Source organism: Haliaeetus albicilla, chromosome 9 (genome assembly GCF_947461875.1).
Source record: "Haliaeetus albicilla chromosome 9, bHalAlb1.1, whole genome shotgun sequence".
Taxonomy (NCBI): domain Eukaryota; kingdom Metazoa; phylum Chordata; class Aves; order Accipitriformes; family Accipitridae; genus Haliaeetus; species Haliaeetus albicilla.
Genome location: NC_091491.1, coordinates 7,062,974 through 7,080,784, shown reverse-complemented (window position 1 = coordinate 7,080,784; position 17,811 = coordinate 7,062,974). Strand labels below are relative to the sequence as shown.

Below are 17,811 nucleotides of genomic sequence, written 5' to 3'. Positions count from 1 at the left end.
ACAATATTTTTTTAAAACAGATTTAGAAATCATTTCTCTGAATAAGGTTAAATGAAAACAGATCTTGATAAAGATGAAAGAAAACTGCTTTTACTGAGAATCTCAGAGTTTTTTTTGCCAAGATAAGCAGTGCGTGATTTGACTAAGAGAATTGCTGCTGAATATTTCATGAAGGATATTCCCTTTATTTGGCTTAGTTTAACAGACATATTGGTTTTAATTCAGTTAAATATTTAGATTCTAATCTGGTGTAATTTGTTGTAAATCCGTTGATTTTAAAGGACAATTTAGGCCTAGTAAGCCTCTGCCCTGTATTTTTACTATGCATTAAAAACAAATATGCAGAACAGTTCAACAGCCACAGCCAAGACTGAAAAATGAAGAAAAGCTTGTCCTGATGTCTGAAAAATGCCGCAAAATGGGGATTTAATGTGAAAATGGTAATGAGAAATGTTACTATACCATAAAATAACAATCCTCAGACACGTGATCCAGCAAAGAAACACAGAGAGGTCTGCCTGGAAGCTTTGAGAGGATGTTCAGGAGTGAAAAGCACAGCTCATGTGGATGTGTGACTATCGATATAAGCACAGCACCTAACTTTTGTATGTGACTACGAAACCTCTCCATTTGTACAAAAAGCAGAGACCACCTCTGAAAATGGCTTTCCTTTTTTTTTCCTCTTTTTCCACCAAAAAAACCCCATCTAAAATTCAAACTAAATTTTCCCAGAATAACTGTTTTATTTTCCTACAGTAATAATTCTCCTCACAAACCTGAACCTGCTTGGGGAATGGCCATATCACTGTCAGCGCCCAGCCCCACACGTTGCAGGTGTTTAGGATGGATGATTCCTGCCTTTCCACGGGACATCACCCACTCGGGTCACAGAACAGCAGCAAGGAAAACGTAAAATACAGTGTGCTCGCTGGTACGAGTATGGGTTTGACAAGGCTGCCCTCTACCGAGAACAGCCCTGAGAGAGAGGATCAAGGCAAGAAAATTACAAACCAGAGGAGCAAGAATAGCAAAATATTTGTGTGTGACCTGTTGGCTACAGAATCCAGGGCAGAGCTGGGGATTCAGGTGTTTTAACCGGGCATTAAATCTAGGCACCTCAAATATTAGCACTGCAGCCTCTCAGGGCTGGGTTGGCGTGTTCTGTTTTGTTATGGTTTCAGCAGGCCGGTAGCATCCCAACAGAAGTGAAGACTAAACATTAACAGAGTTCCAGAGCCAATTATGAAATGCCAAGTGTAATTTCCTGCATTTTGCAATGTTTAATGTTTATTTCTAATAATTACAGTAACAGAACAGAAAGCCCAGCCACTATACTAAAGAGTAAGCATTAAAATATCTCACAAGACATATGCACTGCTCAGCTAAACAAAAGGGCTCCAAACTTGTATTATGTTCAAACACCAACTCCATCTAAAATGTTTAAAAACCAGAAACTCAAGCATTAGCAGCTGTCCCCTCCAGACCTGCCAAGTCAGACTGACAGACCAGGCATGGGAGTCCTGCACAACATGGCGTTTTGCCCAGAAACCTGAGATCCTCACCCAAAGCAGCGGAGTCACAGCAGGTGCCATAGCCTACTGCCAAAACTGGAGAGGCTGCTGAGTCTGCCCTGACACTTCATACTCACTGACTGTTTCAGTCAAGCTCCCCCAAAACGCAACAAAATTGTACCCAACAGCAGGCTTAGACTTTACTACTGGAAGTGGCGGGATAACATGAACAGCCCATTGCATTGCTGCTCAGCGCCACTACAGTGGGTTGCTGAAGCCCGGCATCCAGGGCCGCATCCAGAGCTGCTGGCTGCAAAGAGTGGGACGGAGTGGGGGAGATTTACCCTGCGCCATCCTCATGCCTGCTGGATGAGCGTTAGGGGAGGCTCTTTCTTCTCCGTACCAAATACTGAGGAATCCTGGTCTCGGGGCCAGTTGTCCCTGTTTGCTGGGGGTTAGCACCCTCTGGAGCAGATGGGCTGCAGGAACACCAAAACCACTTGGCCTGGATCTCCCTGGCACACTTCTGCAGCTATGGGCCGTGATTATTCTGGGGATGGTCCTTACAAAATACTTGAAATAACAAGAGGGTTGTGTCACACCTGGTATTGCCAGTTGCTCAGACTTAGTAGATGGGTGTTTGGGGATACAAGCCCAGATGGGGCAACGCGGGAGCCAAACGGTGCAATCTGTGCCCGTGGTGTGTGTAAGGGACCACAGCAGGAGCTCTCTTCTCAAGCTCCTCTCAAAGGAAACTGTCAATTGTCCTCCATTTCGGAGCCCAAGGCCGGTAAGATGCAAATGTTTCACAGCCTCAAGGCCTGGGCCCTGACGGGCCATGTAGGCCAAACACTTCCAGCACCCATCAAGGTCGCCTTGACTTCAATAATATTTCTGTTTTTCTTCCACAGGCCTCACGGGAATCCTCTGCATGTCCTTGGGAGAGATCGTTCCCTGTGCCTAGAAAGCCTTGTGAAAGGCTCAGGCCCAGAACCGCCTGGGCATGCAGGCCTCAGCAGCCCACACAGCAGCCTCTGGATTAAGAGAAGATGAGTTTTGATTAACCTCCACTCCGACTTTTTACCAAGAACCATTCTGATTATTAATCCCGTCCGCTTAACTATTAATTCTGTCGATCTAATGTTAAATCACCAGGTTTAATTATTTATTCTCACAGTTCTACGAACCTGCCGGGGGGGTGTCTGTCACGGGAGCGGATGGGATTAACGACCGAGCAACCCTGCCCGTTCAAAGGCCTCGTTCACAGCCCCGCCAGCCCCGCCGCCCTCTCCCCCTCAGCGGCCCGCGCTCCCCGGTCACCACAGCGCCGGCACCACCCAACGGCGCCTCAGCGGCGGGGCGGGAGCGGGCCGGCGGAGCGACAGGTACCGCAGCCAATGGAAATGCGGCCGACTCGCTGGCGGACCAATGGGCGCGCCAGAGCCCCGGAGTGTTCTAGAAGGGGCGGGCGGGGAGGCGCGGCCTGCCCCGTCCCCGCCCCTCGTCGCGGCGGTCGTCTCGCCCCGCCCGGCCCGGCCTAGGCCCAGCGCGGAGCGGAGCGGCGGCCATGGCGGTGAAAGCCCTCAACCCCAAGGCGGAGGTAGCCCGTGCTCAGGCGGCGCTGGCGGTGAACATCAGCGCGGCCCGCGGGCTCCAGGACGTGCTGAGGACCAACCTGGGCCCTAAGGGCACCATGAAGATGTGAGGAAACCTCCCGGCGCGGGTTTGGGGGGGGGGGGGGGGGAGGCAGGCGCCTCAGGGCGGCCGTTACGGCCTGAGGGGAAGCGTGAGGAGAGAGGCGGGGGGGGATCGTGTGAGGCCGGGACGCCGTTCCTACCGCCGGCATACGGGGAGGGGAACAAAGGCGGAGGCCGCCCGGGCGGGTGGGGCTGAATGAATAGAGAAAGAATCGGTGCGGGCCTACGGCCGGACACGTGTGGCGGGGCCGGGGAGCGGGGGGGGGGGGTGTGTGCTGATGACCCGCCTCATGTCGCCCGCAGGCTGGTGTCGGGGGCTGGAGACATCAAGCTGACCAAAGATGGCAACGTGCTGCTGCAGGAAATGGTGAGCTGGTTCTTGCTTTCGCGGGGGTGGGCATCTTGGGGAGCTGGGGGCGGGGGGCTTAGGCAGGAGGCTGCTGGTATTGGCCTTGAGTGCCTGTGGCGGAGGGGGGACCGCGTCCGCTCCTGCCCTCGGCCTGCATTTCTGTGGTATTTACCCCTGTGCGTTGAGGGCAAAATGTCCCTTGGGAGGAAGGTAAAGAAGTAAGTGCAGCATGGTGGACGTTGAATGAATTTTGTGTGCTTAATTTGGCAATTTAAAAGGAAACACGAACTGTTGAAATAATGGTATCAGCACTTCGGTTTTACTTACAGAAAGCATACTTCTGTTGTACTTGGAGCAGGCCTAAGACAGCAGAGTTCACCATGGGTGCGTGGCCTGGGAAGTGTTTAAATCTGGGTGATGGATGCAGCTCATACTGCTTTTCCATCGCATCTGGAGTTGTATCACAGTTTCCCCACCATGGGGGTGAAGATTACACGAGGTGTGGTGCCATCCTGCTGCTGGCCCCACGGCGTCTCCTGTGCTGGGGGCCGACAGTGAGGCTGGGGCCACCGTGGGCCCTTGGTCCCGGGGCTGGTGGGTTGCAGTGTGCCCCTATCCCCTGGCTGAACACGGCCTGTTAGCGCATATGGAGTATTACCCTCTACTAGCTGTCTGTTGTAATTCAGCATAAAGTACTGAAGTTGATTTATACAGGCATCTGGCAGACGGGAAAAATCATTAAATCAGTTCTTACACACTAGACATAGTACTTTAAAGGAAATAACGATAAAAAGCTAAACAACAGTATAAACGGTCCCCTTGGATTTTATCTCTCTCTAGTACAGTTACTAAGCACAACCTTTTCGGATGTGGACCTTGTTCTGTAGGTTCATAGGCTCCAACCTATGTTAAAATACTTTTCAGTCAGCCATTGGAGATGCTAAGTGATGCATGTGTTCCTTATATTAAAAGGTTGACTTCTGTAAGGAACCTAAGGCCACGTGTGGTGGTTGTGAAGTTTGGCCAGGCAGACATGATGCTCCTAGCTGGAAAACCAAATGTACTACTTAGCAGAGGAACTGGCAAGAAACTAACTAATTGAATGTTCTTTAGTTTCATAAGAATGAGTAAAATAAACTGCCAAAGGAATAGCAGACCGGTTAGTGTATGTAGAGCACTGATCGTGCAGAGATTCATAAATTAGCTCTAAACCTGCTGGTTTTAGTGCCAGTAACAGTCTAGTTGTGATGGTGCATCCTTTGCCTAAAGGAGAAAAGGGCTCTGTCAAGCTCATAATGAGTTGAGGACTAGTTTGGCTCTTGGCACTCAACATTTTTGTGTATAGATGCATAATCTGAGGGGTGAAATAACGTCACATGGATTGATTCAATCAACTTATTGTAAAAGTGACTGTTGTTGTTAATTGGTGTTACTTGTTGAAACCTGCTGAATTGACGTGAATCACGAAAACGTCAATATTTTCGTTAGCTGATTTCAGGTTGCTTGCTTCCTGTACCAGTGCAGAAAGACAGCTCAGCTTCTTATTTTTGTTTAGCAAATACAACACCCCACAGCCTCCTTGATAGCAAAAGTAGCAACGGCGCAAGATGACATCACTGGAGATGGTACCACTTCAAATGTCTTGATCATTGGAGAACTCCTAAAGCAGGCAGATCTCTATATTTCTGAGGTATGTATGCAGTATTTCTTTTATAGGTGGACAAATTAAAAACTTCATCTGAGACCATTCAGCTTGTTTTGTTTAATGCTTAATACTCATAAGTCAAACATGAAAATGAATATATTTCTGCTTAAAATGAGTGCATCACAGAACTTGTAAAATGAGGAAAAGCTGGAGAGTAGAACTTAAGACTTGTTCAAAATCAAAACCACTTATTGTGGATACTGTAGCTTTTAATAAGGTTTTGTCTGATACCTGCTGTTACTTCTGTTTGCTTTGTGTGAGTTAAAATGCTTTTTACTTGTATGTTAACAAGGAGATCCTCCCTGATGGTAGGTATTTTGGATATTGCAAGTTACAGAATAGGCGTTCATACTGCACAGTGAACACCCAAGTGTGCTTTGTAGTTCCCTTGGTTTCAATTCTGTGCTAGAATAATCTGTACTTTTCCTCTGCATTGAAGGGATTTGCATTCCTTTTATATGTATTCAGAAGGACAGTACATTTTCTTGTCTTTGTAGGGTGCATATTCCCTATGTTTTGACATTACATGGAATGTTGAAACAACAGGTTCTATTTGTGAAGAAGCACCGTTTTGTCTTCTGTTGTCTAATGATTTCCCTTCTTTCCTTGCATTAGGGTTTGCACCCTAGAATAGTAGCAGAAGGATTTGAGATTGCAAAGGAAAAAGCACTTGAAGTTTTGGAGCAGGTCAAGGTAACCAAGGAAATGGACAGGGAGACCCTTATAGATGTTGCCAGAACATCCCTCCGTACTAAAGTTCATAAGGAGCTTGCTGACATCCTAACAGAGGTAAGTGTACATGTCTCTTCTGCCTCTTTTTGTGTGGAGAGATCCACGTTCAAAGTGCTGTGATTATTACTTATGTGAAGGGTGGATGGAAAGATGTGAGGTTGCACTTCGGAAGCCTAATGGTCATTTGGGGGCTTTTTTTCTCTCCCCTCTATTCCAGGCTGTAGTTGATTCTGTTTTGACAGTCAGAAAACCAGATGAGCCTATTGACCTCCACATGGTAGAGATTATGGAGATGAAGCACAAATCAGAAACTGACACAACGTAAGTAATGAGTATCCTTGAGCTTCAGTTTAATGGTGCCCTGATATTTGAGTAGTCTGTGGGGTTTTTTCTTTTTAGAAGAACTTGGATGTCCTAAAGCTACCACCAGAAAAGTCATTAGGGAAGGGGTGAAAGAAAGGCAGAAATACAGATTTCAGCCATAAATTATTTAGACAGCAGAAGTTGTCCAGTCACTAAACTTGATTCCCTGACAAGAGATTTTTGAATAGTAAAGAGTAACACTGGCTTAGGCTTTTACATAACAATGTCAAGTAATTACTTTTTTTTTTTCCTTAGTAATAGTGTCTGTGGCTCAATTATGGTTTAGGCTCGTACCTGCTCATTACAAGTATAAAATAGCATTTGATTAATGGAAACTGGATTGTAGTCATCTAGTTGGATATTCCATAGGCTTTATATTTACCTTGGTGGCATGGACGAATTCTGCACTAGCTTCCCTCAGTAGCTAATGCAGTCAGACACTATGCCAGAATAAATTCCTTTTTCACACTGATTGGTATGCTTTTTTTATGAGAATGGGCATGCCTTTGGAAGTGGGATACATAATCATTGTTTACTCCCAACAGAAGTGCACAGGCAGTTTGTGTTGGACCAGTTGCGCTGTGAATTCTCTTGACTACTCTGCACTTCCATGAAATGCATATCTTCTGTATATGTATGTTGACACACAAAATGGTTTTTAATCTTTCAGGCTGATTAGGGGGCTGGTTTTGGATCATGGTGCTCGTCATCCTGACATGAAGAAAAGAGTGGAAGATGCTTATGTTCTTACTTGTAATGTATCTCTAGAGTATGAGAAGACGTAAGTACACAGCACAAGGTGAGGAGCAGAAAATGCTCCTGTCTTAAAAAACTTTTAATGAAGGTGTGCTTAAATAAGAACTGGAAGGACCACATAGACTCTTCTAGAGCGAGGCAGGTAGTGTATAAGATGGAATGGAAGAGGTGATGCTCCTTCTGCAGCTCTTTTTTGGGAAAGGGAAGCTGGTGGCCGCGACAATGTCTGAGAGGCAGAGCTTCGTAGTGGTTTTTACTTTGTTGTTTCATTGAAGAAAGGCTGGAAGCCCGCCCTTCCTTGGGCATAATTTTATATTGTAGAGTGAACATCTAAGTATACTTCAGGGTTCGCTCAGTTTCAAATGTGTGCCTTATTTCTTGCAATGGAAAAGGTCTGAACTGGAAGGCAGGAACAGCTGTATGTTGCATGCTGGTTTGGGGGGTGGTATCTTGGTTTGTTTTGATTTCTTTACAATGTTGCTGAGCAGATTGATCCCTTACACTTAAGTTTATTTCTACAGCAGAGAGGATAGTTTGCTTACTGCTTTTTGGGGTTTTTTTTGTCTCCTTCAGAGAGGTGAGCTCTGGATTCTTTTATAAAAGTGCTGAAGAGAGAGAGAAGCTAGTGAAAGCAGAAAGAAAGTTCATTGAAGACAGAGTGAACAAAATCATAGACTTGAAAAGAAGAGTCTGTGGCGATTCAGATAAAGGATTTATTGTGATCAACCAGAAGGTGAGATGAAGGGTGTAACTAGAAAAATTAATTTGAAATGTTGGCTTTCTCGGCAAGCTGTGTGCCGTTTGACTCACTTTGTACAGTTCTTCAGACAGAAATAGCTAAATTTAGGCTGATGTGCTTTCAAATATATGCATAGAGTTCCTGCTTGAGATCTTTATTGAGCCCAGAGGAAGAAGTTACTCATTAGTGTCAGACAGAGAGAGGGTATTTTTAGCTTTTTTTCTTTATCCTGATGGTCACTTTCTTTGTTTCTAGGGAATTGACCCATTTTCCTTGGATGCACTTGCAAAAGAAGGAATAGTTGCTTTGCGGAGAGCTAAAAGGAGGAACATGGAAAGGTCAGTTCCTGGGGAGAGAAGAGGGTAAAATAACTTGCTCTTCCAAACTCAAACAGTGAGTTGAGTCTGGCTTGTAAGGACTTGCTCTAGAAAGCCCACTTTAACCTATCCAGCTCTTACTGGTGTAACTTAGGGTAGTTTGTACAAGCCATAGAAGCATCAGTTCAGCACACTGGGTGGTGTAGGAATTTGAGCTATCAGTATGCTTCAAATGTAGACACCTGTAGAGGAGACTTAATTCTACAAGCTTATTTTTGTGAACAGAAGCACACTGTTCCAGGCCTAGGAACTGGGGTGTTCTGCATGCTGAAATACTACTGTTATGTCAGTGACTTCAGATTTTACTTAATATAAAGCAAGTGCTAAACTGTACACGTTCTGTCTCAGACTGACCCTTGCATGTGGCGGTACTGCCATGAACTCTGTGGAGGATCTCACTCCTGACTGTCTGGGACACGCAGGGCTTGTCTACGAGTATACACTGGTAAGTATGACTAAGCTTTCAGCTGAAGGCAGGTTAAATACGCCTCACTTGATGCCAGTTTTTCTTTTGTCTTGCTGTCTGTGCATGGATTTTTCTTAAGTGTTTTAAGAGCTATACTGGAAATTGAGAAAACGGAAATAAGGTTCTGCTGCTTCTCATAGCTTCTTGAAGTGCTGTTAGTCCAAAACTGAATCCAAAAGTGTCTGTTCATTTTTTTATGTGTACACATTGATTAAGCAAATGTATGACACAAACACATAATCCTGTTTTTCACAGGGTGAAGAGAAATACACCTTTATTGAGAAATGTGACAACCCCCGCTCTGTTACCCTGTTGATCAGGGGACCAAATAAGCATACGCTAACACAAATCAAGGATGCAGTAAGAGACGGTCTGCGTGCTGTTAAAAACGCTATTGAGGATGGTAAGTCTGCACTCTGTTTAGTGATATTAAGGATCTTCTGTTGAAATTCACTTCAAAATTAGTGAATTTTGCATCGGCTTCCTTGGTATCCAGTGCAGTCGGACACCAAGCTGAGTGTATTTCAGTGCTTTTAGTTACTGTTTTTACACCTCGTATTTTACAAGTAGTTGATAACTGTGTAAGTACTTACCTGATCAGATGCAAGCTGTCTTTTTAAGGATGAGGGAAGAGATCAAACGACACTAAAAATTAACTGTTCAAATTGGAATAGGTGCTTACTGTGAAGTCTCAGTATCAAGTTTTCCCTTGCAGGATGTGTGGTTCCAGGAGCAGGTGCACTAGAAGTGGCAGTAGCTAATGCTCTTGTGAAGCATAAACCTAATGTAAAAGGAAGAGCCCAGCTTGGAGTTCAGGCTTTTGCTGATGCCCTGCTCATCATTCCTAAGGTATCAGGAACTCCTGAATAAAGTGGCCTTAAAGCACCCTGAGACCCATCGCTTTTTCTCCTGGAGGTCTCTTTTAATTAACAACATGAAATAATATCTCTGTTTTCTCAAAGGTTCTCGCTCAGAACTCTGGTTACGATCCCCAGGAAACACTAGTGAAGGTTCAGACAGAGCACGCAGAATCGGGGCAACTCACTGGAGTTGATCTGAACACTGGTGAGAACTTTATAACATAGTTTGTAACATAGCTCTAGTGAGAAACTGTCGTGACTCAGCTCCACGAATAATAAAGTTGCTCTGAATGCAGAAAGCTGTACCTTTTTTCATAAAAAAGCTATGCCAAATGCCTTGGCAAGTGTCTTGATGCTGCAGTCAGTCTTGGCGTGCTGTAGTACTTAAATACATTCTGTTTAAGTTTTTTGTGAAGATAAAGCACAGGGTAACGCTGTGTCGGATGTAGCAAGTAGTATCAGATGTTAGCGAAAAGTCTTGGAATTATGTGAGCTGGTAATTTAAAGACTGTTACACTTCTTTTGTAGGTGAGCCAATGGTAGCTGCAGCAGCGGGAATCTGGGATAATTATAACGTCAAAAAGCAACTGCTTCATTCATGGTAAATGTTACAGTATTTTCACTTTCAATAGCAGTGGGTGTTTGGTCATTGAAATTGGTAGGGTAATGTGGAATCGAGGGTTCCCACATAGAGGAAGCTGTCTTGAAAGGCAGAAATGAAGCCGAGTCTTCTTTGACCTATGTCAGAATGGCTAGTCTAACAACATTTATTTAATCTTTCTAGCACGGTCATCGCTAGCAACATTCTCTTGGTGGATGAAATTATGCGAGCTGGAATGTCCTCTCTTAAAGGCTGAGTTGGATCTGCTCTTGTCGATGGTGGTCAGCTCCTGTCATGCCCCATGGAATGTCTTTAAGAAATCCACCCGAAGGCGCTCTTTTCTTAGCTGTAGTGGATTTTCTCAGCAATGGAAATTACTCTGCTGTAACGAGCAGCCCCTCTTTGTAAACACGGCCACTCAAAAATGTTAGCAACTATTCAAATATTTGGCTCTAAAAATCAGTTATTTATTTTTAATTTCACTGAAGCATACAACTGAAGTTGCTTTCCTTTTTACCCAATAAACTGTTACGTTCTGTGCTTTATGTGTGTCGATTATTTAAAACTTTACCTTCCTTGGGCCAAGGTCTTGGAACGTTGTGCTTGCTGCCCTCGTGAGCAGTCGTGGGCTACAGGCCTTTGTCTGCGGTCTCTGACCGTGTTACTGGTGGCGATACCTGCCCTGTCCGTGCGTCCCTGCTCCTGGGGGGGCTGTGGGAGCAGTGCGGGTTCGGAGCTGGGATTTGTTCAGCCCCTCACAAAGCTGGATTAAGCCCATTGCTTCATAGTTTTGTACTTGTTTACAACTAAAACGGAGTTCTGGAGTGTTTTGAAGTGCATGTTGAAAGATGTGTTCCGTGTTGCCATAACACACTGGCAGATTTTTAACGCTGATCCTGCTGCAGTAAAGCATTTCTGGACAAGGAGCACTGTGCCAGGTCCAGGCAGAACTGCGTCCTCAGCTCAAGGCTACCGCCAGGAGGGGGTTGGGGGAGAAACGGGCTGCTGCCCTCCGAAAGGATTTTCCCTAATTAATCCTACCCGTGTTTTGCTAATTTGAGGGACAGCAGCCTCCTTCCCTAGTCCCAGCTGGCTGGCTGAATGACTCTAAAAGCTAAAACCAAAAAAACCCTCTTTTGCATATGAAATACTTAACTGCCTCGGGGGGGGGGGGCAGGTTTTGATCCCTTTCCTTAAACACCCGCTCGGTAACCGCGCAGCGCCCAACGCGTGATCCCGCGGGCCGGACCCGCGGAAAGTCTTCCCCGCCCTCCCGTGGACGAAGGGCCCGGAAACACTTCCCCCCCTGAGCCGGCAGCTCTTCTGGGTCAAAACGGCGGCGGTTCCGGGCGGTGGTTGCCTTTCCTCTTCCCGGAGCGGGTGCCGCCGCCCGGCATGGCTGCGGGCGGAGCGGGGCTGGCTCTGCTGGCGTGCTGCTGGGCGCTGGGCAGCAGCCGGGCTCTGCGGGGTGAGGGCGGGAGATGCTGCTGCTGCTTTTGGTCGGGCCTTCTGCCTTGGCTCCTTGTAAGGGAAGCCGTAAAAAGCCCTTTGCTTCGCCCTGCATAGGTTACCCTTTTTTTTTTTTCCGTAAAAATCCCTTTGCTTCGCCCTGCATAGGTTACCCTTTTTTTTTTTCCATAAAAATCCCTTTGCTTCGCCCTGCATAGGTTACCCTTTTTTTTTTTTCCATAAAAATCCCTTTGCTTCGCCCTGCATAGGTTACCCTTTTTTTTTTTTTTCCATAAAAATCCCTTTGCTTCGCCCTGCATAGGTTACCCTTTTTTTTTTTTTCTGTAAAAATCCCTTTGCTTCGCCCTGCATAGGTTACCCTTTTTTTTTTTTTTTTCCATAAAAATCCCTTTGCTTCGCCCTGCATAGGTTACCCTTTTTTTTTTTCCGTAAAAATCCCTTTGCTTCGCCCTTCGCCCTTTTTTTGTCCTAATAGTTTGAAGGAGCTGCCTTGCTGATTTCACCTGACTGGAGCCGTTCCTTGCCTAAGAGAGCCACTGAAAATGTGACTTAAAGTATTTTAAGCACCTTAGCAAAAAAAAATGCAGACCTATACAAGTGCTACTCGTAGTCGCTTACCATATTGCACCCCCCCCTCCAGTATACAAAGTGACTTTCTGGCAAATAATGCATGCTGTCCTGCGCGGTCGTGTTCAAAAATGAAAAGTTCTCATACTGAATTTCTTCACGTTTAGCTTTTGGAAAGGATGAAAACATGGTGCAGCTGCCTGGGGGGAAGTTTCAGATGGGATCCAGTTCCCTGGAGAAGAGGAATGAAGAAGGGCCCGTCAGGGAGGTGACGGTGAAGCCGTTTGCCGTCGACAAATATCCCGTCACAAACAGGGATTTCAGGTAAGAGCGAAGGTTTGGGTCCACGTGGCTCGCAGGGGCTCAGTAGCTCGGCCGGCCGCAGGGAGGATGCGGGTGTTGGTGCCGGGTCTTTTGGGGCTGGTTCCCAGGGTCTGAAAGCCAACGCTTGGATGCTCTCAGCAGTTTCATTAGAACAAAAAAATGTGTCCGTCAGTAATAAAGCACCTCTATGGCTGCAAGCTGAAGCATCTTACCAGTGTAGCTTGCAAACATGCTTCCTCTCCTCCCTTCTTTTGTCTTCCCTTCTTCGTCTTCCCTTCTTTCTCCTCCCTTCTCTCTTTTTTCCTTGCAAACGTGCTTTTTTGTTTGTGTGTCTTTTTCCTACTAATAGGGCTGTACTGCTTCAGATTTCGGGTTCCTATGGGTTCAATTTCCATTTGTAAACACTGGACCACTCCATGTATTTTATAGAAGCCCTTGTACAGAGCACTAATAAATGCAGTGGGGGAAAATGCCTTTATTTGCCTGGCTGAGCCTGTGTTGGTTAAAAAGAGCCAACACTTCCAGCAACACACAGTAATGGCAATTACTGCAACTTAGGTAACAGGGAAACAAATGGGACAGAAGCAGGGTGAGATTATTCAGCAGCATGTGACATTTTTTTGCATTTGGGGGACATTTAACTAACAGCGGCCATAGATTTTAATGGCTTTTAAGGGATTTTTGATCTGTGCAACTGTTCCATTTTGTGGAAGACCAAACTGCAGGGTGAGTTTACCTGCACAGGTAACATAAAAACTATCAGATCTGTGAACAGATGCAAATCAGACTGTCTCATCTGTTAAATCTGTATCAAACCTACTGGAGCTGTGCTGGGGAGGAGCTGGGACTCTCCGCCGATGGGGTTCAGTCGTGTACGTTTTGCCTTGCCCTGAACTTATTGCGTGTGCAGATTGCTGTATTTGGTGGTGCGACTCTTGAAGAACTCTTACCCAGATGCCTAAGCGTGTTGTATTTATGCCAGGGAGTTTGTTAGAGAAAAGAAATACAAAACGGAAGCAGAAGCATTTGGCTGGAGCTTTGTCTTTGAGGATTTCGTATCCGAAGAGCTGAAAAAAAAAGTCACCCAAAAACTGGAGGTAAATCTAACTCCCATGAGGGATAAGTTTCAGTGATGATGATGGAGATGGTATTTCTGATCACATCTCTGTCTGACCTCTCTGTTTTAAGTAAAAAAAAAACCAAAAACCAGGAGGGGAGACCCTTGCCGGTATTGCTTTTCCACTGAGTAGCAGCTGCCTCTCAGTGCAGAGCCTGGCCATTCTCAGGGGTTTTTCTTTAGTCTTGGGTTGTTTTGCTTTTGAAACTACCAGCAGGGTTGAGCCTGGGTTGATTTATGGTGCTCCTCTGTTTATATCCTCTCCAAACACTGTCAGACTGGACTCATTAGATGCTCCAGTAAGCTGGGAGAGAGCAAAGCGCATTTCAAAGGTTTATTAATCAAATCTTAAAACAGAAAAACTAAACAGCATGGTCTTCTTGGTCTGTTTTCACTTTTAAAAGCGAATGCCTCTACTTGTTGGAAAGCACTATCAAAATGCCTGTGATAACCCAGCTCAAACTGCAGCATTTAACCATTTCCAGACTAACAAGCGCTCTTTCTTTACACACACTGCTCTAGGATGGGGGGGGGGCGGACGACGATGTTGCCAGTTCACCTTTAATCTGGTGTTGTTTCTTTTCCCAGTCTGCCCCTTGGTGGCTGCCCATCGAGAAGGCTTTTTGGCGACAGGTGAGTAAAAAAGTTGGGTGCGGTGAGTCCTCTCTGTGCTGGGCGTGTGCATGTGTTAGGGTGTGCTGAACCTTATCAACTGAAAATGGGGAAAAAAAGAGCATTTCTGGTTGCTGGATGTTCCCTGCCTTGGCCTGTTCTGTCCTTTAGTCCCTTTTTAATTGAAAAGCTTATAAAATCAATTAAAATCTGTTTGATGCAATTCCTCCCAGCCCTCGGGTCCTGGCTCCGGCATAAAGGACAGGCTAGATTACCCGGTGCTGCACGTGAGCTGGAACGATGCGCAGGCATTCTGCGCCTGGAAAGGGAAGAGGCTCCTGGCGGAGGAGGAGTGGGAATTTGCTGCCAGGGGAGGACTGGAGCGTACGTACCACAAGCTCTGACCTTTTTCCAAACTGAGGCATTGAGTAACGTTAGTTCCACCAGATTCAAACTTCCATCCAGGGATGTTTTAGAGATTAATCTGGGGGGCTGAACCACCTCTTCTGGCCTGGGAGTCAAATTTATAATGATAATAATGATAATGATAATAATAATAATATAGGAAGAAGAAGTGGCTTATCTATGGTCTTAATGTATCTTCCTACACGAAGCATTTCTGCCAGCTAAAAATACCATTTCTTTGCTGTGGGGCAAGGAGTGACCCACCTGTCCCCACACACTGATGGTGGCATAAAGCAGCTGCTGGGATCACTGGGGGGACCGCAGGACTCCCTGGTGCGAGCAATGGTTTGTAAATGGAAAGCTGTTGCTGATTCCCATCTCTCCTTGCCTCCTTGGCAGTGTCTGTAGGGATTAGACCGACAAGCCCCATTCATATAACCTGTCTTGGTGTCCTGAGCTGAGCAGAAAAGGACGGTCATAAAATACTGGTTAAAAATAGGCAAATGCAGAGGCTGGAGTGACACAGGGGTAACGGGTGTCTCTTCCTTTTTGGCAGAAAGGGTGTATCCCTGGGGAAACAAGTTTCAGCCGAACCGTACAAATCTGTGGCAGGTAAGATCGTAAAAATGATCCTGTCTACGCTGAGCTCTTCTGAGGGTGGTGTTTAACCTGACCACAGAGTGTGCATGGCTGCCTGAGCAGGCTGCGTGGTCCTGGGAAGCAATGCAGACTTACCTGCAGAGGACTGAAATTCAGCTCCTGGTGGGTTATCCAAAATACCCTTACAGGGAGCAAACTCAGCCCAGCTTCCCTGGGAAATCAGGATTTCAGTGTTTCCAAAAATTCATACATAAATTTGTCTGAAAAGGAGGTTGTCTTTGGAGAACTTTAGGTGGTTGATCTCCTTTCTTGATCAGAAATGCTGCATAGAGTTAATTACCACGAGTTATTTCCATTATTTAAGTGTAATACAGTCCTGTGAAGAGGAGGACTTGGCGTTGTCTCCGTGGTGGGTCTTTGCTCGGAGTGATCTTTCTTCCCACAGGGTGATTTCCCGAGGGTCGACACAGCTGAAGACGGTTATCACGGCGTCTCACCGGTGGCAGCGTTCCCTCCTCAGAACAACTATGGTACGGAGCAGGCATCCCCACCCTGGTTTTGCGAATGGCATCTGCTTCCTAAATTAACACTAATTATAAAATCCTGTAGTTGTGGCAGAGTTTCAGATATGATGTGGGATCACGTCAGCATCTTGATAGAATAACAGAGCCCAGCAAAAGCATTGATGGTTGTTACTGAAGTTGGCTGATGTGCACCTGGTGCACTTCAATGCAACAAACCATCCCCTGCTTTTAATTAGAAGTCAATTATTTTGCAGTTCAGTGTGATTTACCTGAAAATCCTGAGCACATTGTTTTGAGGGTAGCAGATGCCATGCCCTCACACAGACACAAAATGATGAGACACATTAGAAGTCCAGTTGTAAACTGGGGCCCGTTTGAAATACAGTGAAGAGCTTCTGATTCCCAGTCCCACCATTAAACCATGCTCTTGCAGTGATGCTTTGAATGTCACACCCCCTCCCATATGCTAAAGTGCTTCTGCAGCCTTTGCAAATGTGCTCTCATCATCCTGATGCAAACCCCTCCGTGTCTCAGGGCTCTACGACCTGCTGGGAAACACCTGGGAGTGGACCGCATCGGAGTACCTGACTCCGGGGCTCTCATCCAGGCAGCGCGCTCAGAACATGCGGGTCCTGAGAGGTGCCTCCTGGATTGACACTGCAGATGGGTCTGCAAATCATAAAGCTCGTGTTACTACCAGGTAGGTCTGGGCAATGCCCAGGTGCTGTTTTGCAGTGATTTCTTATTGCTTGGTCATAGAAGGAGGGGTGGTTATTTTAAAAGACATTTGTCTCTTCCTACGCAGTTTTTCTGAGAAGCAGTTAGGAAAACATCCTGCAAATACTGCTAAAAAATTTCCTGCTATGAATATGTTCCTAATTGCTTCTCAAATAGTGTATTTTCCATCAATTATTTAGAATTAAATGCTTTTCTTGAAGTTATTCAAGGGAAGTGGAAGATGTTTCTGTTCTGTTACAGAGGGTCACGTTAAATGATATAAGCATTAACTAGGAAGGATCCCTAATGTTGGGTCTCTTTTTTTTCTCCGGGAGAATGGGGAACACGCCAGACTCAGCCTCCGACAACCTCAGCTTCCGCTGCGCTGCTGACATCCCGCCTGCCATGGCTGAAAAAAGCCAGACCAAACCCGAGCTCTGAGGAGGTCACTCGGGAAGACCTGAAGGCATTTTTCTCCTGTGGAGATGAACAAACAGCAATCCCCAGCAGTCACTTTCATTAAACCCAGTTTTAAAAATTAAAAATAAATCCTTTCAGCTAAAACTCCTTTCTGCACTGGGATGTCTGGCTACAAGCAGTGATTGGGAATGGCAGGCAGGGTGGTTTGTCTTTAATGTCCTTTTGGGGTGGTAGGTATTGCAGTTCTCCTTTTGGTGTCCCTTTTACATAAGCAAAGGGGTGCATGTGTGGGACGGGGCCACAGCTGCTCTGACCTCCAGCCCCAGCCGGAGCAAGCAAACACCCACAGCCCCCCACGACCACCGGCATGGGGCTGCCATGAGGGGTGGCTGTGGGGGGAAGCAATGGGGACATATCCGTGGAAGGGGGACTCGCACATCAGTCCCCATCTCCTCGGGAAGTCCCAGCTTCATACCAGCCACCCAGCCTTCCCTGAAGTGAAACAAGGCACCTTTATTGACCCTTAAAGAGTGACAAAATGACATGTGTCCTCATTTCTAAGTGCATGGATGACACAAACCAGTGACCCCCCTCTCCCAGGTGTTAAACCAGCATAAAAACTACAAACCAGCTATACAAGAGCTCTGCCACCAAATCTGATGGGACCAGGAGCCCTGAGCATGTGGGTGGGTGAGGACACCCCTCCGGGCACTGCTCATCCCTCCTCCACCTGTGACTGCCCCAAAAGGGTCCCGCTCTGGTCCTGGGCTGTGCCCAGGGCTGAGCCTTCCCCATTGGGAGCTGCAGCTGGTTACGGCTCTTTCAGAGGCAGCTTCTCCAAACCCATCCCTTACAGCGGGACAAATCCTGGGGGCAAATTGCAGCCATCTGCTGGGTTT

General features: G+C 46.3%; 2 protein-coding genes, 1 long non-coding RNA gene and 2 other non-coding genes across 7 annotated transcripts; 4 read left to right on the top strand and 1 right to left on the bottom strand.

Annotated features, from left to right (window-relative positions):
• Positions 1-1,260: 1,260 nt before the first annotated feature.
• Positions 1,261-2,874, bottom strand: LOC138686766 (uncharacterized). The gene is made up of 2 exons (XR_011326081.1): positions 2,699-2,874; positions 1,261-2,545 (listed from the first exon to the last, which is right to left on the bottom strand). It is a non-coding gene; the product is annotated as an uncharacterized lncRNA (long non-coding RNA).
• A 148-nt stretch (positions 2,875-3,022) lies between these two features.
• CCT6A (chaperonin containing TCP1 subunit 6A) lies at positions 3,023-10,696 on the top strand. The gene is made up of 14 exons (XM_069791335.1): positions 3,023-3,212; positions 3,512-3,575; positions 5,113-5,247; positions 5,878-6,051; positions 6,212-6,315; positions 7,028-7,138; positions 7,687-7,846; positions 8,108-8,190; positions 8,578-8,674; positions 8,951-9,098; positions 9,411-9,544; positions 9,658-9,760; positions 10,084-10,156; positions 10,340-10,696. Exons 1-14 carry the CDS (start codon positions 3,079-3,081, stop codon positions 10,410-10,412), a joined length of 1,593 nt encoding a protein of 530 aa, XP_069647436.1. The 5' UTR covers positions 3,023-3,078; the 3' UTR covers positions 10,413-10,696.
• LOC138687019 (small nucleolar RNA SNORA22) lies at positions 5,614-5,745 on the top strand. The gene has a single exon (XR_011326359.1). It is a non-coding gene; the product is annotated as a small nucleolar RNA SNORA22 (small nucleolar RNA).
• On the top strand, positions 6,747-6,880 carry LOC138687018 (small nucleolar RNA SNORA15). The gene has a single exon (XR_011326358.1). It is a non-coding gene; the product is annotated as a small nucleolar RNA SNORA15 (small nucleolar RNA).
• Positions 10,697-11,492: 796 nt separating the features above from the next.
• On the top strand, positions 11,493-17,056 carry SUMF2 (sulfatase modifying factor 2). 3 transcript variants are annotated; one of them, XM_069791343.1, is made up of 9 exons: positions 11,493-11,508; positions 12,361-12,517; positions 13,500-13,614; positions 14,223-14,267; positions 14,480-14,630; positions 15,208-15,263; positions 15,697-15,781; positions 16,310-16,475; positions 16,828-17,056. In XM_069791343.1, the coding sequence occupies exons 2-9, from the start codon at positions 12,381-12,383 to the stop codon at positions 16,931-16,933; spliced, it is 861 nt and encodes a 286-aa protein (XP_069647444.1). In that variant the 5' UTR covers positions 11,493-11,508; positions 12,361-12,380; the 3' UTR covers positions 16,934-17,056. The 3 variants fall into 3 exon arrangements, with proteins under 3 accessions (XP_069647444.1, XP_069647441.1, XP_069647442.1); XM_069791340.1 differs by having other exon boundaries at positions 11,498-11,624; XM_069791341.1 differs by lacking the exon at positions 11,493-11,508 and adding an exon at positions 11,577-11,680.
• Positions 17,057-17,811: the final 755 nt, after the last annotated feature.